Raw genomic sequence first — 25,922 nt, forward strand, 5'->3', positions numbered from 1 at the left:
TACCCTCCAGGAGATATTCATTCATGAAATGCCATAAGCACAAGAGTCAGAACACAGTTGTAGCCTTGGGTCCTACACACCTGTTTCAACTTCACAAGGAGCTGTTTATTGCAGTGTACCTGCTGGGGCTAAGACAAGGTGGTTTACGATGTGATGCAATGAGTCAGAAGTTACTGCTTTCTACTGTTGCTCAATGTGGTTTTTTCCATACTGCTCTATTTCCCAGTGTCATTACAGTGAGTTAATGCATATTCCTTTTCACTACCTGTAATAGGCATTGTGTGCATCAGGTTGTTAGTAACCTTGTTTATGTGAATGAGGACCGTTCTTAGTATTAAATTTGGTTTGTTCTTCGTTCATCATCATCCTGCTAATCGTTCTTCCTTGCCTCTCTTCTGTCACCTCAGATGTGCAACCTATTACAATATTTCTGTGACCGTGAGCTGCAGCACCGTGTGGAAGCCATCATTGCTTTTTCAGAGCGCTATGTGGATTGCTTGCAAACAAACCAAAGAAAGCGCTACCGGGAGCTGATGCAGGCATTCACCATGTCTGCAGCAGAGACGGCCAGAAGGACTCGCGAGTTCCGCTCCCCCCCTCAAGAACAGGTGAGTGCTGTTGCCCTTAATGCCTTGCATGTAGCTCTAAGCTCATTGCTGATACCTTTTTGTTGTCTGCTGGTCGTAGTACTTTTCTCAGCAGCGTTACTCAGCCTATCATCCTGCTGCGGTTGATACAAAGTATACTCATTTAGAGGCGACAGAAGTGATATGTTATGGTCTATTTTTGCCAATGGTAGCTTGTAATCTGTATCCAGATTAAGACACAGCCTTGAAATAATAACTACAGGACTATGTGTAAATGAAGTCATGTCATTTGTCAAACAGGACCATGTGACATTGCTCAGAAATCTTTCCATGTACAATTGATATATCATTCTTCACAGATCATTTGAAAGGCAACAAATCAGAATTTAGAAAAGCGATGAGCCAATAGCAAATTCTTTACAGAGTGGTAACTGCATAAGTGTATATGCATATATCTATAAAGCCAATGCAAAAACATTGTACAATTGTTTCTAATGCATACTTCTACCTACAGATTCCTAAACTCTTGACTCTCCTCCAGGCTTCAGACTGGATCTAAAAAAGATTAACTAGCTCACCTGTGCTGACTGTGGGGTAACACCTCCAACTAGACCCTTTGATTCTACTTGGATGTGATGTTGCAGGGCTGTATAAGGCACCATCTTGGTAATTTCATTTATACCTCATGCTAGGATCTTGATCTGGAGATGTCGTCAGAACATTTTCTGTCACAAATGTGTTATTTGTAGTGGATGTCTCTCCCTAAGATATCAGGGTTCAAACTGTGTTATTACCAAAAGATGTTGCCTTTGGACCCCAACAAAGTCTGTCTCTGGTGTTCAGAGCTAAAAAATGACTCTGGGTCGTGTGAAAAGTGCAGACTCAGCACACCAAGGCCATCAAGGAGTAGGAGGCAAAGGTTTCATGGGACGATTCTGTGATGATTATCTGTGAGGAAATGCGGTGTATTTTATGGTGTGGTTCATTCGGCCTCACCATGAAATACACTCACGAAACCAACTTGGGTCCAGTCAGGCTTGTTTGTTAAACCTTAGCTCAACCCTGGGTAGTTGTGGCTTCGAGCAGTAAGGCTTAAACAAGGGAACAAGTGCAAAGCATTTAGTAGTATGAAAAAAACTCAATAAGAAAGTCACATAACATGAAAGAAATCTGATACCAATTTATTAAAATTGATCTTATTTGTATGAAATTTTAAACACCATAGTGAACGAAATCGACTGGCGGGAGAAACAGATTTTCTAGTAAAACCTAAATCTCAGCTTTTCACTCAAAAAAGCAAATAAGCATTGGTTGCTGTAAAGTTTGGAAACTTTGTAAAACTTTTAAAGAGTTGTGTTTGGCTACTCCACCCTACTTTGGTTGAACAAATCCAACAGCGAGAAGGTCAGGGGAGACAATGAGGAGTAGTAGGACATTTACCTTGACATCAGAACAGTCTTAAGTCCAGTTCTAGGTGCTTTGAGCCAGCATAGACTTCAACAGAGTGATCCTTTTACAAGTGATACGGGATGTTGAAGATGCTGTAAAATTCTGAGGATGCTGTGTGATGGATAGGAGTCTTCTTCTGACTACTCCTCGGTCAAGGTGGAGCAACTTTGGTCACAGAGGTCGATGTCCCTCGAAGTACTCTTTGGTTCAGCTAAAGTCAGGTTAACACTGGACTACTAGTCTCCAGTCACAGTGAAACCAGCAGTTCCCTTTGGTCAAGGTTAGTATCTGTCTTGGGTGATCAAACTGCACTTTGATGACTTTCCGAGGTCTGGCAGACTCAAGTGCAACTTTTTAGCATTGGGACGCGGTCATACAGGCTGCACATCGGTGATCAGTGATGATCAGACGATTGTGGAAACTGACTGGTCAGAATAGGCTTCTTCAGCTTTTGTGGCTTTGGTGCTATATCAGGAAGCCATCCAAATGACTCTTGGAGTTCATCTCTTCTGTCTGGGGCACAGGAGCAACTTTTCCACGAGCTAAGCACCATAGACACAGTCCTTTTTGCTAGCCTAATGATCAACAGATGACGTCTAGGCCTGTCTTTGGTGCAGCCTCCCTTTGCAACATCGAGAGATCAGCAGGACAGTCCTTCTTTGGTCCTCTTTCCAGTCCAGATCTAATCTGAGGTCAGGATGCCAGGGGTGCCATATTTATGCCTAGAAAGGGCCCTTGGGCACTATTGTGTCCTCTCCCAAAATGGTAGGACCGCTCTCGGTCTTTGGAGCTTAGTAGCCAACCTAGAGGTGTGGTTACCTGAAGGCTACACTGCCTTGGAAAAAATGGTTTGGCAAATGGTTTCCCCTCTCTGTCCCCTACGCAGCTGCGGACCATGCAGGTAAGAGCAGTGGGGCCCGGTGGGGGGGATTTTGACAGTCAATGACGAGGGAAAATAAAACAAATAATACATTTGCTCTCATAATCGTCCATTGAAATCCCTCCCCCCACGGCCCCAACGTTTTACCTGCACCGGCCGTGGCTGCCCCAATGCCAACCTGTCAGTCTCAACAAAAGAGCAGCCCCTCTTGTTTGTTCAACATTTGCTCTTCAAAGACAAGTTCCACTTTGAAGCTCACCTTTTGGTCTCACACCCTTTGTGGCTTCCTGCCAGGGAGAGGTGGCACCTCTTGCAGAGGTGGGCCTCTATTGTTAATAATTCTGGGAGTCATTCACACCTCTCCCCAGGAGGGCAGAAGGTTGTCTTGTGACCAGCTTCTGCCAGCGGCCACAGGAAGACATGGGCAACATAGTGACAACTTTCTAAAACTTACATTTCTGAAAAGCTACATTAAATTTGACTTGGGCATCAAGTCGAGTTTAATGCAACAATCATTTTGATATCTTGAAGTAACAACTTTAGTAGTCCTGTTCAGAAATTAGCACAGCTGAGTTGTCAGCTTGTAACCATGTACTTGCCAGAGGGGTTGTAAACATTTGCATAGTAAAGACTGCAATTTGAGGTTTTTACTGTTAGGACATATAAAAATTCATGTCCTACTTTTCAATATATTGCATCCTGACTTAGGACTCAATAGGCTTGTTGCAGGGGTGACTTATTTTTATGAATGAAGGAGGTTTGGACTTTGCTATCAACTTAAATGACATAGTCAAGTCAGCAGTTTATAACTACTCTGCCAGTCTTCACTGGTAGGCTGAGAGACATATTTTCACGTTGTCACATCCAGGGTGGCACAATAGGTGCTGCAGCCTGTTGAGATACTTTAATCTACAGGCCTTAGGTACTATTGGTACAATATACTAGGGACTTATTAATAAGTAAAGTTATGTAAATTGGGTGTAGGCAAATCAAACATATACTTTGTTGGGTCAGAAAACCGTCATTGAGGTCTGGTTTGTAGACCTCAGTGCACTCTCAGAGTCGAAAAAAAACAGCAGTATCAGTCCAAAACTTTGGGGGTGATCATGCAAAGAGAGGTATTTCATTACATCATCGTACCTGTCATGGCTACAGGAACCGCTCTAGATCTTGCTGTGGCTTTCATTTGAAAGTAAGCTTTGAAGTAGGCACCCTCTTAGGGCCACAAGGAGAATTCTTCCACTTCTTGATGTTGCTCCTGCTCTACTCTGACCTCACTAAAGTCCTTGAAGCTTGTATTAGTAAGTAAGTAAGGAATTCCAATTTGTAAAGCATGAATGTAGCTCCCTTAAGGGTTTCAAGGTGCTGGGTGCCGTCGAGAAGGTTAAGTGAGCTATTGCCCAGAGTCACAGGATGCTGAACTGAGCTTCAGCCGGTGCCAGGGACTGAACCGTCAGCCCTGCACTTCAGAGTCAGCCACTCTGGCCGCTATGCCACACCTCTTGGTGGAGATGCAACCAGAGCTGGCTCAGGCTTCAGCTTCTGCTACGGACCTGGAGCCCCCTGCTACTTTGCTGGAGTTTCTGGCACCTGGCCCTAACCCTGCTCAGATCATGACTTTCACCTAGGCTTTGCTAGCCATTTTTCACTCCATTCCAGCTCTTTCTGGTGAGCCTTCTAGCCCAAAAGAGCCTTCAGGGCCTTCGACTATGAATTAACCTGCTAGTTTTGGTCAGCTCTGCTGCGCCTTCTTCTGACACCTTTCTGGCACTGGCAGCTCTTCTTCAACTGGCTTAGTGGTTGACTCACCTCTGCCTTTGATTCCATTAGAGAAAGCAGTGAATTTTCTGAAGATAAGTCTCAGCAATTGGTTGTTGAGGAATCCTCCTACAGACCCGTGCCTTATGAGGAGTACTTTAGTTGTTGTGAGGAGTTCTTTGGCTCCAATTCTAACTACATCCCAATGCCAAATTTAGTCTAACATGATGATGAGAGCAGTGAGACAGGCAGTCTTGTTCCCCCTATTGGCATTGACAGAGCTGACTATTTGGTCCTGCAGAAGGCTAGTGACCTAGATACATCTCCTGTAGTGGATCTGGAGTGACCTTCCAATTGAGAAAATGTGATCGTTTACAACTGTTTTGCTCAAGGCTGTGAATATCTGAATTTTTGCCTCACAAGCGGAGAACAAAGCCAGCCTTCTCACAGAAATTCTGCTGCGTACTTACTTAATGCTGGAGCCTTGCTTCCTTGCACCGAAGCATTGATGGATCCTAATATTGAGCTCATGGAATAAACTAGCTTCTGCTCCTGTGGTGAATTGCAGAGGGGCCTATTGCCATCCTCTGGTGCCAGATGCCATAACATTCTTGACAGCTTACTCTTCCATGGAAAGGTTTGTAGTGCAGGCTTCTTTCTCCTCTAAACACATCCTTCAAATAGGAAGTGGAAGCAGGTTGAAGCTATGGGAAAGGAGTTCATATCTTTAGAGAGCCCTGCCCTTTGATCAACTAATTCAATGTGTCTTCTGGCCTAATACTCCCATGCTCTGTGAGAGGTGGCGCAATTGGTAATTCCATATCTTCCAACCACCTTTGTACCCTTTTGCTGAAGTGCAGATGATTGTCAGGATGCGGGTAAAAAAACACTGTGCTCTGCTGGAAACTGTGAATTCAGTGGCATGGTTCTTGGGTTCCCCAGTTGCTATCCATCGTCATGTCTGGATGTGCTCCACAGGGTTCTCAGGTAATGTTCAGGCATGTCGTAAGGACATGCTATTGATGGAGCTCGCTTTTTTGGTGATAAGGCTGATGCAGCCCTGGAGCACTTGAAACAAGGACCGGCCATGTCCCAGTCCTTGGGACTGGCTTCCCCTGTGCACCATTTTCACTAGCTATTTCTAGGGTCTTTCTTTTCAGAGATGCCATCTGCAACTGCCCTCATGAAGTCACTCAATGAGTTTGGAGTATGTCAGCTCCAAAGGTTTTTGAGGGCAGCAGAAACAATCCTCTTCCTTCTCTTTTTACCCGGCTCCTCTAGGCAAACTGCTTTAATTTGCCTACAAGATTGAATGAACGGCCTATAGGGTGCTGAAAGTAACCCTTCCCTTTTAGAATTGACCTCTTTATGTTCCCCTTGCTCCCCTGCCACCTCTTTGCCACCTCTACGACCATGTTTGCATTCTGCAGCAAGAGGTTCTCATGCTGTTGAACAAGGGGTCTATAGAATTGTTCTTTATGGAGAACGAGATCTGGCAGAGGGGTTTCCTCCATTTTCTTGTTACCAGGAAACATGTAGCACTTTCTCCATACTGGAGTTATATATCCTGAAGTCCTTCCCTCGCAAGGAGAAATTGAAGATGCCTTCCCTTGTGCAGGTCCTCTTAACTTCTCAGCAAGTTCAGAATGGCTAGGATCCTTAGATTTTAGGAGAGCCCTTCATCTGCTCTGACAGACCTTGCCTTTTGAGTCTTCTTGCATTTGCATCATGGTGGTTCCACATGCTACATGGCACAAGGGGGCACTTCAGTGGACCTTTGTTTTTCAGTGGGTTATGTGATGTGGTATCCAACAAGCAGGGTGATGTGGGCTTCTGCATCCTCTATTTGTAGGCCCTAAAGATGTTCTCTTGGGCACAGTTTCACAGTATTTGGCTGATAGGGTCGGGATGCAAATCATGTCTGGGCTTTACAGTGTTTTCGACATCTGAATGCACCTAGTGCGCAGGCTTCCCATGAAATAATATCAGTGAGCCCTGTGACCTTCTGCACTGCGTTGTGGATGGCGTCCTGGTAGAGCCACAGCGTGGGGCAGTTCCAGAACATGTGTAGGAATGTTGCGCTAGGGGCTTGGTAGCGGGGGCAGGAGAACTATGAAACTGGATAGTGGCGCTAAAGTCAATCTGGTGTACACGCGATGCAGGATGAAGAATTGTATTTTTTTAAACCGGGAATTTCAGGGCACTTACTTTCGGAACTCTAGGGCATGCTCCCATTCCTTGTTGTGCAGTAGCCTCCCGAACTCTTCCTCCCACTTGTGCCGTGTTTAAGTTAGTGATATGGCTGTTAGTTCCAGTATGACCGTGTATATCCAAGTGATTAAGTACAGCCTGGGGCCCATTTGTAGTATTGGAGAACTGGGTGTGTCGCTGCTTCACTCTCGGACATGTTCCACATCCGGCGGCAATACAAAACCAGTTCCCGGTGGAGAAGGAACTGTCCTCGTGGGAGTCCGGTCTCCTCCACTAGTTGATGAAATGTGAGAAGCTGGTCTGTCCAAGTCTGTAAGGCCCGTGTGGTGTAATAGTTTCTACCCTGGGGTAGGCCAGCCAGTGGTAGCAGGGATGTGTACAATGGGGTTTCTCGAGATAGGCAATGGATCCGTGTCACATAGGACCGTACCACCATGGCCTGTGTGGGTAAGTCGAGATAGGCCAAGTTCCCTGTAGGAGCAAATGCGGGACCGCTGATATAGATTAGGGTCCCATGTCTGTGCTGGCTTTTCCCAGATAGCGCCTTGCCTTCCAGCACAATAGCCACAGGAGCTGAGCCACCAGAAAGAATGCTTCGAATGTTGGGGCTCCCAGTCCACCTTGGTCTATTGGTAATTGTAATTTAGTCAGGGCAACCTGTGGGCGACCGCTACCCCAGATGAGGTTGCAGAACAATGTGTCTAGTTCTTGAAAGAATGGGTGGGGGGAATGACCGGCAGGTTTGCGAAATGATAGCGAAGGCGTGGAACCAGGACTATCTTTGCTAGGGTGATTTTTCTTAGGGGGGCTAACAGGAGGGTCTTCCAAAATCGAACTGAGGCTCCGACGCCCGCCATTACCCTAGGGTGATTGCCATCATACCGATCTTGTGACGTGTGATAAAGTCGTACACCTAGGTAGCGGGGAGCCTGAGCATTCCATGGAAGACTGACGCCCCCAATGCATACCTCTCGTGGGGGAAGGTTGGGGCTAAGTGGGTATATAGAGGATTTTGCACAGTTGTCTCTCAGACAGGCTACTGTAGCGAAGTCTGCTAGTGCGGTCAAGATGGGTTTTAGATTCATTGTGATATCGCGCACGTAGAGTAGCAGGTTGTCTGTGTACAAGGATACACTGTAGGTGACACCCACTATTGAAATACCCTATTCCTCACCCTCTTCCCGTAGATGAACCACCAGGGGTTCCTTCGCCAGGGCGAAGAGTAAGGGGGATAGCGGATAGCCTTGACGTGTACCCCTAGACACCGGGAGGGGTGGTGGGATGTGGCGGCCCAGTCGAACTCTAGATGTGGGATTTGTGTATAGTAGTCTTGTGTACGTTTGAAGTGTTGGGTCACCCCATGTGTTGGAGTACTGCAAAGAGATATGGCCAGGACAAGGTATCGAAGACCTCCATGTCCAGGATCAGGCAAGTGGCCTGGGGAAAGCAGCCCTGTGCTCGATCCTGGACGTGGAATAATTGGCAGATGTTCTGGGAAGTACACCTGCCTGGGACAAACTCCTGATATGCCAGTGTTAGAAGGAATTGGGTGTAGCGGTCTGCCAGTATCTCACGGAAAATCTTAAAGTCCGCCGATAACAGTGCAATCGGTCTGTAGGAGGCCAGCTGTTTCAGATCTTGATCCGGTTTTAAAAATGACACTAACAGTGATTTGGGAATTGATCCCAGGAGTTCCCCGCCTTCTAGAGCTGCCCCATATATGTCCGCTAGCCGGGGTGCTAGGAGAGTGAGAAGGTACAATAGTATTCTAATGGCAGGCCATCCAGACCTGGGGCTTTGTTTCGGGCCAGGGCTTGGATCGCCTGTGTCGCATCTGTCAATGTGATCACTGCATCAAGTGAGGTCCTGTCAGGCAGGGCGATTCGGGGCAGAGGGATTTGGGCAAGGAATTGGTCTGCTATTACTGTGCCAGCCTGTTCCGGGTCCCTGTATACTTCAGTGTAATAGTCGAAAAAGTCCCGGTTAATATCTGCTTGGGAGCAAACTGTCGCCCCACTGGAGTGATTATTTCGGTTATGGGGCATGTGTCAGTGTCTTGCCGAATAAGCCAGGTCAACACAGCTCCCGCTCTATCTCCCTCACGATGTACCCTAGCTGCACAAGCCCTGAAGTTATATTGTCTCAGGTCTGCTATACTTCTACCTATGCAGTTTTGGCTTCCGCAATCTGGGTCGTTAAGGCGCCATTGGCGATATGCTCCATGATTCAGGGTTGCATTCCGTCTCTAGTATTCGTCGCTCTAGTATAGTTTTGATCCCTGATATCTACAGAATACATGCCTCTCTTATGAAGACTTTAAAGGCATCTCATTCTAGCATCCTTGGGGGTGCTGTATTGGCGTTTTCAGCAAAGTGTCTCTGGATGTTTTTGTCTTGCTCATGACGGAATACTTGGTCTTCCAGGCAAAGTGGGGACCAGGGGCGGGCCGCCATTTAATAATAATAAGCTGTGCATCGTGGACGGAGAGGACCCATCCCAATTAAACTGCATGCGGAATCATGGGAATAAGTACAGGCAAGCAAAGGAAGCAATCTAGTTGTACCTGGAGATTGTGCTGGATGGAATAGCTTGTTCACTTTTTCCCGTGTCTGAAGGGGTCAGGTCTACTGCCTGGTGTCTACCCTGGGGTATGGCTTCCTTCTAGTGTATCACAAAGCGGGTATTGCTGGTGTTTGCCTTCGGTGTGCCGCAGTGAAGGTGTGCGTAGTTGATGTCTGTGGTTTTGTATAGTGTCTGATCTAGCCCTGCCCCTCAGGTGTGGCGCCGACTTAGGGTTCGAGGGGAGGGCATACCTGCGCACCTCACTGCTTGGTGGGTGAGATGTTCTGCCACTGGTGGTGAATGTTTGGAGGTCCGTTCCACGTTTTCGCACTGACAGCTGGCAGAAGGGGGTGTGTCAGAAAGACGCCGAAGATGCCGAACTGCTCGCTGCTCACGGCACCTGGCTCCCTGCCCCCGGCTCCCGGCTCATTGCCCATTGCCAACAGCAGCTTTGTTTCCGGGGGCCCGACTAAACGCTACCCAGCCCAGCCAGGCCGTATCCAGTGGGACAGGCAGCCAAGCGCACTTGAACTCGGGAGAGACAGCGGAGAGCCTGGATTGAACCTGGTTTGGGTGGAGCGGAGAGGCGGAAGGCAGGAAGGCTGCAGGAAGGCTGTGGTGTGTTGCTTGCCGCTACCTGCTGTGACCTGCTGACAGCCAAAATGATAGCGGTGGGAGGGGGGGTCAGCAGCAGCTCAATCAAGGCAGCCATTTGGTCAGGCACAACCACAAGGGCATAACCTTAAGGAACAATAAAGGAACTGCGGTGAATACTGACAATGGCACCAGCAGCCTCACAGCAGCCTCATAGCTTCTTAGCAGCTTCATAGCAGCTCCTACTCCGCCGGAGGTCAGCAGTGGAAGGCTGCTTCAGCTGCTCCAACACCTGCACCACACTAGCTCCAGCACCAACGGAAGGTAACGCCAGGTGCACCAGGATCACCTGAAGACACCTGAAAACCGTGCAGGGGGTAAGTGGGGGCGAGTGCGAGCGTGAGTGCAGAGAGCGCGGCTGCTATTAGCAGCGGCCACAGAGTGTGAGCCCGGTGAGCGCGGAAGCGGCCCAACTAGGTTGGGTGCGGTTTGCAACTCACCAGTGTGGCCTGCTCTCAGCCCGCTACCCCCTTGCGCTCCTCCCATACAAGCCTAGCCCAGTCCTGCTCAGCTCGGCCCATGAGATTGGAAGTGTCAGACCTGTGCGCCCCTGCATCGGAGCATTGGAGCACCGGATCTTGCCGTTCAGCCAGAGCAAGAGCAGTGCAGGGCAAGGGCCAGGGCGGTTCGAAGAGGACGACTTGAAGAGGGCCTGTTTCCCTCCTTCGGGCTTGTTCCCTCCACTGATAAACCGCTTGCACTGCAAAGGAGATCAAAAGCAACAGAAGGTAGAAAGGCAGCAAGGCCAGGCACAGGCGGTGCAAAATTTCCCGAATTCCCTGGCAACAGGGCGGGAAGAAGGATCTGGAACCAGAGTGGGGCCACCCGTTCACCTTAGTACATCAGTTTCAGCACCAGTACCCATACCTCCACCAGCCTCAGAGGGTGGTTGGAAACATTCCCCATCATGAGGTCAGGAAGGAAACGGGTCCAGCCCACAGTACCAGCGCGCAGAATCAAATGCAATGGGAACTTGAGGCCAAGCATCATAGACCTGACAGCGCTCTCCAAGGACGTAGTGGGTCCCTCCGGCCCAACACAGCAGCCATCTGGATTCCCCAATGACGGGAGACCATCTGGGAGGGGGGCCCCATCACATCTCTTTCACCCAAAAATTTCTTCAAAATGTCACTTTCTAAAAGACGCAGCATCATCTATATTCTCTTCCAGTGGCAAAATTCAAGGTCTACAAGATCCTCTTCTCCCCCTTCAACCAACTATTGTACCTGTTACGGTACAAGCCAGCGTGGAAACTCCAGCAGACCAACTAGTGGTCTCCCTACAAACACAAGAAAAAACTTCTGACTTTAACAACGACACTGACTCACTAATAAGGGTGGAGGAAGTGGTAATGAAAGTGGAGCAGCGTGTCAAAATTCCAACCTTGGCTGTCTGCATTTTTCCCCCCTCACCTCTTAGGCCGCAGGAAACCTTAACAAACGACCCAAACAGGCAAAAAGTAGTTCAACCAATGCAAGTGTCAGCGGAAACCGACAGCAATGGTACAAGCCCAGTGCATGATCACATAAGCAAACTCCAACCGAATCAATCTCCTGCACGGCAACTCCGAAACACCTTCATATATCTCCACAAGACTCACCTTTACAGTCAACGGCCGTCAAGGTTGCAAGGGGCCTCCTGCCACCAGTAGGTGAAACGGGGGGCACAGTAGAGACCTTAAAAATGACCTCTGATACTTCCCTGGAATCCAGGGGAGGCGGGCAGGAAGCCCTTTCTTACCTAGGATCGCAGGAGTGGGCTGACTTAGTCACTTCCTATGCCTTGAACACTCCCGAAAAATCTCCACCGTCTATGGCCAGTATCAACATTGATCAAGGCAGGGATCATAGAGCAGTAAAAAACGCACCAACTATACACCATAGTCCCCCAAGCCCCACTCGGGACTCAACAAATCAAACCGATAGGCAAGCACCGAATACATGGGACATTCTACTAAATACTATGCAACGGACCGTTGACGTGCTACATAATCAGTCTGACAAAATGGATTTGCAATTGACATTCCTTGACACCCTGGCTCTCTTTGTAGGGGGGATAGACGAAAAAATGTGGCAACTAAATCTGCTAATCAGTAGAGCCGAGCAGGAGGCCAAACTGAATTGCAGCTGTGGTCCTATTATTGACAAACTGTCGTTGCTTCCCTCAAGTGCATCCACACTCATAGAGGGCCTGCCAAAGGGCCCAACTCAAGAAAAAGCTTCAGCGAACCAAGAGAAAGCAGTAGCCAACGGACCACCCAAAAAGGATTCTGTTGTCAAAAACGCTGCTGTTCCAAAGCATCTGAGCTGTCAAGGGGGTAGTCCGATCTCTGGGATACATTTGCTACTAAAGGAACAAACAACAACTCAGAACACGAAGCAACGTCGCCAACTTCACAGAAAAGGTCGCAATAAAATAACACTCCTGAGTCAAACAAAAGTATATCCCCTCTTTGTTACTAAAAAACAACAGCGGAAGATGCCCACTCACGACACTTCAGCACAAGCTCCAATAGCCCATGAAAGAACTAGTCAGCCAAAGGATAATTATCCCACGGCAAACAAGAATGTGGTACAAGCAACAACGGCTCCATTCGGGGCAGCTTTGGTATCATCAAGCAGTCGAACTGGTATTCCATGTATCAGAACAACCAAAGTTGGACAGAATCAGGAAGACGCCAAAAGCTGCTGACTCTCATTATCAACAGAGTAAAGGGGGTACCCTAACACACACGGACCAAATCAGGCGCTGGCACAAACTTCAGATCCACCACCAACTCAACCTCAGGGCCACAATCATAATACTACTACCACGTCTAATGAGCTTGCAGCCCACAGTATTACCTACGTTCCAACCCCAGCGACAGGAGTAGTGAAACAAAAATATGTTAACAGTAGTAACGCACACACGCGGGTGCAGGGAGCATCGCAGGGGGTCAACGATAATAGCAACTGGGCACCAGGGCCTTTCTGTAATACAAAACCAAAATAAAAATACAGATCGCAGCTCAGAAGCCTTCTCCGATCCTAGGTGTCGAGAAACCCCAAATTACTAGAAATCCAGCAGGCTAACCCAGCAGCCCATCTGCACCTTTGGAGAAAATGACCCGGGGGAAAACTCACGAAGAGCACGCCCAGCTAACAACAAGTTCTACCATTACACTCTTTACTCCAGAGTATGACTTGAAAGGGCCTTTCGACACCCTGAACAGAGGGAATATTCTCCAACTATTAGGAGCTATATCTACATTAAAAGGCATTCACACAGCCAATCTTTTATCACTAGAATTTATAAAGCCGGACATAGCTCAAGGCAGGGAATTCACCAAGGCTACCTGGGGTTCCACTCAAATTGCAAATAAGGTCCTGGAAGAATAGGAAACCTTCAAAGCTTGGGGCATACGAATTTCCACGCATTACAACATTGGATATCCGTTCCCACTGCTTGCCAGGACACGTGAAGGAACAATCAGAAACAGAGTTAAAATTGCCTCTGTACTTAGGGGAGCACGAGGACGGTCACCCAATAGGGAACAGGTGCAAGGTACACAAACAGGCACCAATTACCATCATCCCTTTAATTCTGAACACACTCAGATCATTAGAACCATCAACACAGCCAGACCGGCACAATGACAAATTATCCCACACAACAACCGGGGAAACCACGATAAAACTACCCTGAGGCTATGCTCATGGAACATTAATGGGCTGAACAGTAAGGCAGCAGACGTCGCATTTCTAGATTATCTCAAAACCTTTGATATTGTCCTCTTGCAGGAAACCTGGTTATCAGACCCCTTGCATCTAGAGGGGGACACTTGCTTCCATACCCCAGCCGTAAGGAAATCAAAATATGGTCATCTTCCTGGGGGTTTAGCCACCTATATCAACATAACAAAAATCAACAGCACGCAGGAATCTCCTTCCTCTTTATCATCTGTAAATATCATTAAGATTCACCTAAACCTTAGTGGCAACAATGAGGAGGTGCTACTGTTCAACACATACCTAAACCTGAAACAGAAAAAACAGGAGTCAAACATTTTAATTGAACACCTGCTTCAAATAATGAGTTCGCACAACACACCGAACCTCCTCTTGTCGGGCGATCTAGATCAACAAATCTGAGGCACAACGTCAAATGAAGCCTTACAGGTCCAGTCCTTCTACTGGAACATACCAACTCAAACCAAAAGCAGCCACGGAAGATCCCCTAATAGCAGTTTAGAGCTGTTAGAAGACCTGGAGCATATTGGCCTAAGGGTACTAAATGGAAGATTTGCCGACGACTCTCCCCCGGCCGCTTCATTTCACACAGAAATTTCAAATTCTACAATAGACTATACTTTAGATTCTCTTTCCTTCTTTCAACATGTAACAGGCTTCTGCCTAGGAGACAAAGGGGACGGTGACCATCGGCACCATTAAGTCTTAATTCAAGCTCACCCACATAAATCAATACTTAACCCAGTCGGTAGGCATGCCTCCCACACCATAAACCTAAAAAGAATCAAGTCATCCATAGCATACACCAGGGAGGTGCTCCTGGCAGTGAAACTACAGTTAACCAAGCTTAATTATCCCATCAGAAACCCTTCCAGCATATGGGAAACCTTTACGGCTTTGTTTGCAAACCCTTATCCAACCGCAGTCAGATACTCCGCTCCCAATGATCCAACAGCTACAGGGAAGATTACGCGTGCACAGAGGACCAATTTGAAATGTGTTAAAAAATCTAGAAACAAACTTTTGAGATCGTTGAGGCTTAGCCCTGGGTACGAGTACCTAAACTACCAACTTCGTAAAAGAAAGGTCAAACTTAAAAAACTCAAGTGTGACATTAACAGGTCCAATATAAACGAATTCTGGGCAAAACTTTACCATGACTCAAAAGGAATCAATAGTGCACGCTTTTGGTCAACTACAAATAAAATCTTACACCCGGTACACGGAGGCTTAACATCGCACATTACAGAAAACGCATTGATATCCTTTTTAGAATCTCATTTTAAACAACAGATACCTGGCACACAAGAATTTCCGGACAGCCAAGCAGCTCCTCTTACCCAAACTGTGATGATTACAGAGGAAGAGCCCAACCACATCGATGCCGTCATAGTAAGGAAACAAATTTCTAAAGGGAGGAAAGGGGGAGCCCCAGGGTCAAACGGGATTCTACCAGCCCTTTTCAATCAAGACCCGGAATGCTGGGCAGAAACACTAGCCCCTCTCTTCTGTTCTGTCAGGCAGTCCGGGTCTCTACCCGCATCATGGAAGGGCTCTATTATTTCACCAATTTACAAGGCTAGCGACAAAACACTACCAAAAAACTATCGCCAAATTGCATTATTAGATGTAGAGGCTAAATATTTCGCAGGCAACCTACTTGTAGAGCTACAGGATTGGGCAAAAGAGAATCCCTCATTATCAAACGGGGTTCTGCAGAGACACTGGTACAACAACTAACCTACTAGCAATGTCACTACTCATCGACAAGACAAAACTATCCAAACAAACTCTCCATTTTTGCTTTGTGGATTTTAAGACGGCGTTCGACAACATCAACCGAGCAATACTGTGGTGGAAATTGGCACTCTGGGGGACATCCCCATCCCTACTGACCCTCCTAATACAACTACACTCCAATACTTGGATACAGGTCAAGCTCGGCAGTGGCTCCCATCTCTCGAGGTGCATACCAACAACTAAAGCCCTCAAACAGGGCTTTGTGCTTGCACCAACTCTTTTTAACCTTTATACAGCAGATATGCAATCAGCCCTCAGTCCCTGCAATGCGCATGCTCCTCGTTTAGGTGGCAAAGCCATTTCCAGTATGTCATACGCAGATGACGTTGTTTTAGCAAGCCATACTCAAGTTGGTCTCCAACGGCTACTCAACAAGTTGCACGAATACACAGCTGAAAACCATCTAGAAGTTAATGTTAATAAAACTAAAACCCTAACAATTAATGGGAAACAACGGTCTCATTCCTGGTTTTTGCGAAAAACTTCAATTGGGAACTCCTCCGAGTATAAATATCTAGGGGTAATAGTTGACACGGGTGGCCACTTCGTCAAACAACTCGAGGCTATCTAGAGGAAAGGGATGGCGATAGCGTCAATGCTAAGGCTACTCAAAACAAAATTGACAGGACCAAATTTTTCGCCCTTGCTTCAGGTAGCACAAGCAGAAATTCCTCCCTCGATCACTTATGGCAGCGGAGCCCTGAGGGGAAGGGACGCAATGCTGCTGTACACTACTCTGGCGAAGTGATCTAGAGTCATGCTAAACCTCCCCCCAGGAACACATTGAACCATCAGCTCTGGCAAGAATTGTGCAGCACACCAACCTCACTGGCCAAAAAATACTTGGAGGAATCTCTGGCCATTACTGGATTAGCTGACCTGTGAGAAACTTCAACTACCCACTTGCACTTTAAGCACGTAGTAAATAAAGCCATCAAGAAGCCCTCTCTCATAGAAGACAAAGCAGCCTTTGCACGTAGGAGCCACGCATGGATGACATTGAGTAGTTACAAATTCCTCGTGCCGCAGGCATATTTTAAACTAGGGTATTCAAGGAATACCAAAGAAACCTTTTTATAATATAGGTTAGGTATCCTCCCAGCTATACCGCATCTTCCACCCTGGCTGAGAGAGAATTATGGGAACTCATGCAGGCTATGTGGGGTCGGAACTGAGGACATAGACCATCTCATATGCTCTTGTACTAAGTTAAAAGGGGAAAGAGTAGGCCTACTAAAACCCCACTTCAGCGTACAAGGGATACGAACCCGGAGACAGACGGTACTTGCTTGCTTTGATCCTAAGCACCCGCAACTAAATGGGAAGTTAGTAAAGTTCCTGTCATTAGCAGCATCATAGCAAGGACCGGCGGTACCCTGTACAAGCGCAAAAACAATATAAGGCCTTGCCTTTAGAACGTTAAACTGTGTATAGACTCTGGACTGTTCAAAGCATAACGCGACTAAAAGGCCTCTCTTATACTGGAAATTCCTCAGCTTTTAGAAATGTGTTTTTACTTTTTTAACATACAAGATCTTTTTTAATAATGTGCACTTTTGTAATGGTTTTAATTAATCAAATACAATAAACGTTTACTTACTTACTTACTGCTTGGTGGCAGCACTGATGTGGGCACTCGTGGGGGTGGGGGACAAAGTTGGAGGGACTCTGAGTCCGGGCCCCCCGGTTGCTTGGGTCTTACCCCTTTGCTGCTGCCCTGTGGAGTTCAGCCAATCATGCTGCACCTCGACTATGGTGCCGAGTAGTTGGCCTGCCCACGAGGTGCTCCCCCTGTGCTCTTCACTTGGGCCTGATGAGTTGCGGGCCTCGCCTGTGCCACAAGGAGGCTAATGAGGGACCCTGGTCAGGTATGCTGGACTGCGCATCTGGTTCTCGGTGGGGGAGGGGAAGGTCCATGTTGTTGCTCTGTTCTACTGCAAGCCTCTATCTCCCTGTTGAGGGAGCGGTGTCGCCGCGTAAGAGATGGGGGCGGTCGCTGCGAGTGAATTGACGCGCCGTCGCAACTCTACAGATTGTCTCTCCCCGTTGCCACTGGTCCGTCAGTGGAGGCCTTCGTGACCGTACACCTCTTTCAGCCTGTGTCTCTGCATCCCTGCCACGCGGAGTGTCATAGGGTGAGTGGCGACGACCCTGCCCTGATTTCTGTCCCTCCCCATGCAGCTCAGGCCCGGCCGCCCAGTCCTCTTCTCCTCTTCTCCTCTGGGTTGGGGTCCTGTTGTGCCAGATGAGACTTTGCGCTCCTCTGCTCAGTCGATCCACCGGCCGCTGGGTGCCTCGCCTGGTGTTGTGAGTTCTTGCTCACAGTAGCAACTTCACGCAGTCCTCTCCTAATCCGGTGCTCCGTCACTCCGAATGTTGTCGCCTGCAAACCTCATTCAACTCTAGGTGTTCTAGAGAGCCAGATGACTCCGGCCCTCCCTTGTCTTCCGGGCGCATTGCTGTTCCTTCCTCCAGTCGGGTGGAGTGGGATGTGCTGTGGCAGTTTGCCTTTACATGTCGGTCTCGCCACCGCAGTTTGGACTGTATCATTGGTCTGAATATCTTTCCTCAGTGCCAGTGGGTACTCACTGTGGTGCGAGGGGCGCAAGGCTGGTAGGCTGGGGTGTCATCAAACGCCTCCTCTTCGCTGAGTTTTTCACCAGCCGCTGAGCACCGCCATGATGGTTAGGGCCTCTCTCGCTAGGAAAGCCTAGAAGCCCACTGTAGCATTCTCCTCAGAGCTCGGCATGGACAGTTTGCTGTTCCACCTATATTCTGTGTTACGATGGCTCTGTTTGGTGGCCCCATCAGTACGGATGGTGGAGGATGGTAAGGCTGACCAGCACAGCTTCACGCGAGCACGTCCGCCATCTTGGCAGGCTCAGCCACACCCACCACCGCAATCGCCATTATAATGTATTTTGGTATCTTCATGATAATTGAACTCTTTAAATATGATGCCTAACGAATTGCCATTTTGACCAATTAACATAGAGCATGATATCACCTAAGCTTATTAGTGAATATTTGGTGATTTCTCAAATACTGAAGGATCATAGAGCTGATACCTTCAGACTCTTGTGGACCTAACAGCAATCCAGAGCTTCTCAAGCCCGGCAAAGCAGCAAGGTTGGAGCCTAAGTGATGCAACATAATTAAAAAGGCCACAAATATAAAGAAAGCCATGCTACTGTTCTTATTGTCTTTACACTAAGAAGCAAGCATTAACCCTTGAATATTTGCATGGCTATGTTTTACTACCATACTAATTCTTGGTTAATCACATGCTAAAGGGACATATATTACTGTGCAGATAATGCAAATATTTCAACCTTTTTTCTTTTTACATCCAACACCATTTTATAGTTGTAATGTTGATGACAAAGGCATGATATGAACTTATGTAATAAAGAAAACTTGGTCATATAGCTAGGACAGATCCTTGTGAATTCTTTCTCTATTTCAAACTTGAGGACTTTGTGTGGAAATAACATCATAATCGAGCTGTTGCTCACTCTCTTCCTCACTCTCACACTCTCCTTTCAGATAAGCATCCTTGTGAGCTTCAAGAACAACCCTGATGAAGAGGAGTGCCCTGTGCCTTATGATATCCGTGAGGAGATGATCACATTTCACAACGACTTGCTGGCACACTGTGGTAAGCAATCTGTCATTCATCTCACTAGTAGACATGAACAAGGGTTCAGGTTTGCTGCCTGTGCAGCTATTGCTGGGCTTCAATATTTACATGCAGTACCTCGTTTTATTTCAGTACCAGAGGATAACACAGCTCCTCTAATGCACTATAGCACCTCCTACATTTCCCATCCTGGGAATCACATGAAGGTCTAGCAAATTCACCACAACACATGGGAGCCTCACAATATTTGTTTTTGTGTGCCAAAGTTTTGACCTGCACTATGTCTTGCTACTGCAGTATTGTGAGCTGCACACACATTCATGTACCTCTTACTGAGTTCTGCAGCAGCCCCTGCCATTTAATTGTGGGACCAATAACTACAGTTAACAGCTGACTAGCAAACAGCCCTCTTACTCCAGTTTTGAGACAATCCTGACCTTCAGTCGGCTATTTTAGTTATGGCACTCACACACTCCTCTGCTAATGCATCTCTTTCATGGCTGCAATATCTCCAATCATTTGGGTACTGTGGTCACACATAACTATATTACTCCATCCCAACCATGGCCTCGAACAGCCCTTGGGAGCCCATTCCTGATATTATTCATCCTCCTCAAGCCTTAGATGCCGCCATCCTATCTTATTGGAATAGGAATATTTGAAATTGTTGTTTTCTCAAACCTTCCTACTTGAATCACTTAGGTTTCTCTTTGGTATTGAGATTCTTGCTTGTATTTCAGGCATTGAGAAGGAGGGTGAGGAGGAAGAGGAAGAGGAGGACACCTCACTTCGTGGACGACTCATGAATCTTGTGGAGAAGGTGAAGAACCTCAGGGGCAAAAAAACTGAAGAGGAACCAGAACAAGAGGAAGAGCCCAAACCCAGTAAGTATGAGGTGGGCTGGGAGGGACCAAGTCCTGAAATCTGAACTAGCTGGGATGGAGCAGGCATTGCCATGGTGTTACTATATATAATGCTCATTTGAGGGTTCCTGCATGATTTCACGGTGTAGGGGGTAGGAAAAACATTGCTCTGTATATGTTGCACATTTGTTGTACATCTGAAGATTGCACTCATTCTGTGTATTTGTATTGTAGAGCACTTACTATCACTATGTGGGGGACTGTAGCTCTTACTTACATGGATAGTAAGTTACACCCTGTAGGGAATATGGTTAGATGTTTGTTGCTTTTGTTTTGAAACTATGTTGCGAGTGTTTTTTGTTGTATGTCATGGCCGTGGAGGTGTGTTATTGTGTTATGAGACACAGTACCTTGTGTGTGATTGGTAAGGAAATGTAGGAAATAAACAGGCACATTGTACTTGTAATAAGGACTAAAACAAGTAGATACACAGCTCCAGCCTGGCTATAGGGACAATAGGATGCACAGTGTGTGTACACCTAAAATGAGGGGGTAACCAGAGAAGGCCCCTTAGTCCATATGGAAACTTGCACCTGAATGAAATTGTGTTGAACGAGTAAAGGATGTCAACAGAGCAAGAATTGGAACTGGTGATATGAACAGTAGCCATGCACTTTTTTAAAGGCAAAGATACTGCCTACTGCTGAACAAATACACCCCATGAATGAGGTAGAAAGTAGAAGAGCAATTAAGGCTGCCACCTGAGTGAGAACTGCAAATCTTTAAAAGGCCCTGATTCCACCTACTCTTGTTAGGTCAAAGGTAGCCAACATTTTGAACAGGAGTTCACTCGCTTTTGGGTTATATGAGGTGATTGCTATGGGGTCCCTCAATTGGCTTGTTGGCCTCCATTTTATGGGACCATCCGGCATTCCACACGTTCCCTGAACTTCTCTAGGAATGGACTAAGATGGCCGCTTGGGGGGCTTCTGACATCCACATAGGACCTGACATGATGGAATTTTACTGGACACAAAAATAGGACTAAGACTGCCACAAAGGTTATCATTGTTAGCAGCCATCTTGGAAAGGGATCAGCCTCCCACTTCATTGTATGTGCACCCTGGGTATCACACTTGATCCCTTATCTGTTTCAGGGATGCTTTAAAAACGCCTACATTGATTTTGCTGACTATTTTACCCCTTCTATTTATTTTGTTCACCTACACTTGAGTTATCTCTCCCCCGCTATTGGTTTCAGGGATGCTTTAAAAAACTCCTAATGGATCTGGCTGACAACTGTATCCCCTGTATTTATTTTGTGCACCTATACTGAGTCATCTCTCCTCCGCTATCTGTGACTTACCCTCATCTTGTCTTTGATTTGTTTCTGACCACCGCGGAGCGTATCAACCGGACTTGATGCCTGGATGAGGTTATGGGCTGTCTACATCCCCTACTATGAGCACGTTGATCTGAGCTGATGATCTTTAACCTACCTCCTGGTTGTCTGGAGCCACAAACACTACTTGGGAGGAGCATACCCAATATACCTTAGGTCTTATCACAGGGCTCTAGTCAAGGGATTCATGATGGGTCACCACTCTCTTCTTCAGTGTCGGTCAAGGACCATTCGATTCAAGACCTATTCCCACTTTCTTTCCTGACTGAGTTAGAAAGGTTGGTCTGTCCCCCCTGGCACACTTGGACGCGGCCTGATTGCATTCTATCTGGCTGCTACAAGGCTAGACCTCTGCTGGGGTCTATCGATTCAACTAGCTACCATGGCGCTTCCATCTACTCGTTCCTCCAATTGCCTGACACAGTTAGGCACTAATGCTTGCAAGATTATCTACCCTCCCAACCTCTTGAAGAAGGCAGCTAAAACTTTTAAACACAATCTACTTAAACGCTACCCTAAAACCCTCATCTCTGATACTTACCTATGTGCATCCAAGGGCATAGTGGTGACAGACCTTATCTTCTACACTACCTGAAGAGCCCAGTGGAAAAGAATATTTACGGATAAGCTTCATTCCAAAGCCCTATGTAAAACCCCTCATGGTTTCCATATTAACATAACTCCGTCTCGTCTCCTCAATGCGGAACTGACCATCTCCCTCTACAATAATGGCAACATCCTCATTCAAGCCTCTGACTTGTACTTGAATCGGTTTGACAGTATTTTTTATATGATTAAAAATCCACATAATAACCCTAATACGGCCAATTTAGGTCTTCCCAATCTCCCCTCTACAGCAACATCTTCCGCGTCCTCCCTTCTTATCTCCCCTTCAAACATGCGGAACGGAACTTAGACCCCAAACTTACCAGGCCAAAATATGCTAGTCTTCCCATTACAAAGGAACTGCCTACTACCTCACACTCGGGGGGGGGAAGGCACTCCCTCCACCTCCACCTCACTCTTGTTGATCCACCCGGCTACCGACCGCAACTCGACTGAATTTAACATTCCCAATAACAACACAGACACTACTTAATTCCGCCTGGCTATGACATTGTCAGATGCGACGGGCTATTAAATCAGGGGGGGGGGGGGACGTTGGTGAAATGCCCCCTCCACCTCTAGTCTCAAACAGTTAAGGAAGATAAGAAGCTCTTATAACAAACGCATTTGCATTGCTAAATCAGATCATTTCAGAGATCAGCTTGACAGCGCTAAAACCCGTCCCAGGAAACTGTTTGATATCATCAAACAACAGGCAAATCCTATTTCAGCAATCAAAACTGCTGGACCCAGTCAGGAGGACTTCTCATCGCACTTTTCTGAAAAGTCTAGAAGAATTAAGCGGGAACTGCAACGTGCTGCTGCTAACCTGTTATCTATGAGCTCCTCGGGTTTGCCTGTACCCACAACAGTGTGTGCTCCACTTTATCCCACACCCAAAAACAATGCCTGCTGGAATACCTTCCGGCTTCCGGATTTGGAGGAGCTGTCGCATTCCTTGGCTTCTCTGAAACCATCCACCCATTTCAAGGACCCACCCCCTGACAAGTTGCTCAAAGACCTCAACGTGGCCGTTCTGCCTCTCTGGTCCAAGATCATCCAACAATCTCTCTTACAGGGGAGGATTCACGACTGTCTTAAAATGAGGCAAGTCACACCCATACCCAAGAAGCCCAATGCAGACCTAACAGATCCCAATAACTTACGGCCGATCACCAACATCATGTGTTTGGTGAAACTGCTCGAGAAATGTGTTCACACACAGCTCTGCGACCACATCGAGAAATTTCAGCTCCAAGACCAACATCAATCAGGCTTTAGATCAGGTCATAGCACAGAAACAGCTCTAACTCACATTGTTGATGACGCCTTGAGAGCTCTTTACCACGATACACCCTGTCTTCTAATTCTGCTGGACTTGTCCGCTGCTTTTGACACTATCAAACATGATAACTTGATTAACCTTCTTCAATATAGGATGGGGCTATCTGTCCCTGTCCTAAATTGGTTCTCCTCTTTCCTCCATAACCGATCACAAAGAATCAAAGTTAACCAATCTCTGGCTGCCAGCACCTCAGTCTCTATTGGGGTGCCTCAAGGTTCTGCACTTTCGCCCACGCTCTTCAACCTATGCATGGAACCTCTAACTGCCATTCTGAATGACTCTAACATTCAATACCACATGTATGCGGATGTCACTCAACTGTATTTGAAGATCTCCTCTCCAGATGACATTCAAACTCTTAATGGAGCACTTCAAAAAAACTCAACAATGGCTAACACATAACCATCTGTTACTTAATTCCCTCAAAACTGAATTTCTCCTGATTACCCCCCGCAACCACGAGGCCCCCACGTAAAACTGGATCAGCTCAACATTCTTAGGAAAATCAAACCTTTCCTACCTCCCGAGGACATCCAGTCAGCAGTCCAATCCTTTGTTATCTCACGAGTGGAAAACGGATTGGTGACCCTAGCTAGGCTTCCTAAATCTAGGTTAGCTCCGCTAAGAGCTACTCTATACCCCTCTGCCAGACTAATTACAGGTGCCAGAAAGCATGATCATATTAACACCTGACTTAATCCAGCTTAACTGGCATCCCATTGAAGCAAGGATCCGCTTCAAGATAGCCTGTCTTGACACATAAAGCTATACATTTCAATAGCCCCGTTTACCTGGCAAAAAAACTTGAACTCTCCGGATCCAGGCAAAACTTAAGAAGCTCCAATACCCTACTACTGAAACCACCTAAATTAAAAAAAAGAACTTACAATCACGCCTTTCAGGGCTGGCTCCAAGAATTTGGAATGCCCTTCCAATGGAGATCAGAGCCAACCCCTCGGCTGCTTCATTAAAAAAACAAGTAAATTGGCTACTGTTGGAAGAACTTCATCAGCAATAGCCTTTATGTTATTTGCTAGACACTTACCTTTCGTGCTTGACAAACATTTTTACTTTGTGTGTTGAAATGTATGCTTGACAATTATTTTCACTTTGTATTTGAAATATGTGCTGGACAATCATTTTTACTTGGGGTTTAAAATGTATTTCGGGGGCGGAGCCAAGATGGTGGAGTGAGTAGACGTACTACTCCCGAGCTCCCGCTGGAGATCTACAGAGCACCGGCCTGCGGGCCACCACAGGCACGCAAGGTACACCAATCGATGACGGAGTGGTCCCGGAGCCAGGGCTTGGTCGATGAAACGGTGCCAGCGACAGTGGCGGCCGGCTTCGGACTTCGGTGACGGGGACCGGTGCTGGGCCGCATTGAGGTCGTACGGGAGCACTGAGGGCAGCGATGAGACAGCGAGGGCCTGCCGGATCGTGAAGCGGGCCTGGGCCTCACCCGGAGATGTCGGCGGCCAGTGAGGCGTCCCAGGAGCCCCGACAACGACGGAGGCGGTGAGGGGGCGGCCTGGAGCGGCCGCCATCTTGAGAAAGTGAGGGTCGGAGCTGAGGCCGGTGCGGCGGTGATCAGGGGCCAGGTGCGAGAGCTGTGTGTGGCGCCCCCCCTCCTGCCCCCCCCCCTTTCACCGGGACATCGGCTGGCGGCCCGTCGCAGGCCCGGGGGAGACTAGCTGCTGGAGTCAAGTAAGGTGGCTGCGGAGCGATCGGGGCAGTGGTGGCTGGTCTGGAGCTCGTTCCTGCCGCTGCGCCCCGGACTGCAGAGGACGCCGCGTGGTGCCACTTGGAGCGGGAGACGCAGACGGATCTAGAGAAGGTGAGAGCACCGGCTCGCAGTCGACCTCGCGGGGGAGGGCCCTCTCTGGAATGACTGTGTAGTGCCCTGCGAGGTCGGGGTGCAGCTGTTGTGGGGTCGCACTGGAGGGACATTGTGCGGACATCTTCACGACATCGGTGGCGGCCATTCGGGTCGTGAGAGGCGCTCCGGAGGGGCCTGCTGCGTGGCCTTGCATTGCAGAGAGCCGGGCCTATTGTTTGGTGGCAACCAGTTGTTCGTCAATGATCCAGGGATCCGTGACGACCGTCCTGGTGGAGGAAGTAACACTTGCTACAGGGAGTCCGCTCTTCTACGCCCTGTGATCCGCTTGAGCTAGAGAGGGCACGGACTGTGGAGCTACGGTGGGGGAGGCTGGGGGTCCGGTCGCTGAGGCCCTCCGCTTTGCTGCCCCACCTGTTTTTGGGCCTAGCTGCGACTGGTGTCTTCTCATAGAGGAGCGCGCCACTGGTGGAGTTCTGCAGCTGGTACTGGCGGTACCGACACGCGACGGTTGGCCCTCGAGGCGGGGGTGCCGCCTGGAAGAGTCACTGGGTGGAGAGACGGGAAGGTCCGAGCATCAACTTCATTTTTGCACGCAGG

The 25,922-nt window shown here is 47.8% G+C and overlaps 1 protein-coding gene across 5 annotated transcripts in view; it reads left to right on the top strand.

Annotated features, from left to right (window-relative positions):
- RYR1 (ryanodine receptor 1) overlaps positions 1-25,922 on the top strand; it is a 1,245,571-nt gene that overhangs the window by 438,022 nt on the left and 781,627 nt on the right. For all 5 annotated transcript variants that reach the window (XM_085625233.1, XM_085625235.1, XM_085625236.1 and 2 more), the window contains exons 36-38: positions 408-608; positions 19,176-19,287; positions 20,010-20,153. In XM_085625233.1, the coding sequence (XP_085481359.1) occupies positions 408-608; positions 19,176-19,287; positions 20,010-20,153 (457 nt within the window). The remainder of the gene's footprint in view (positions 1-407; positions 609-19,175; positions 19,288-20,009; positions 20,154-25,922) is intronic.

This window comes from Triturus cristatus, chromosome 9, assembly GCF_964204655.1.
Source record: "Triturus cristatus chromosome 9, aTriCri1.1, whole genome shotgun sequence".
Classification (NCBI taxonomy): Eukaryota; Metazoa; Chordata; class Amphibia; order Caudata; family Salamandridae; genus Triturus; species Triturus cristatus.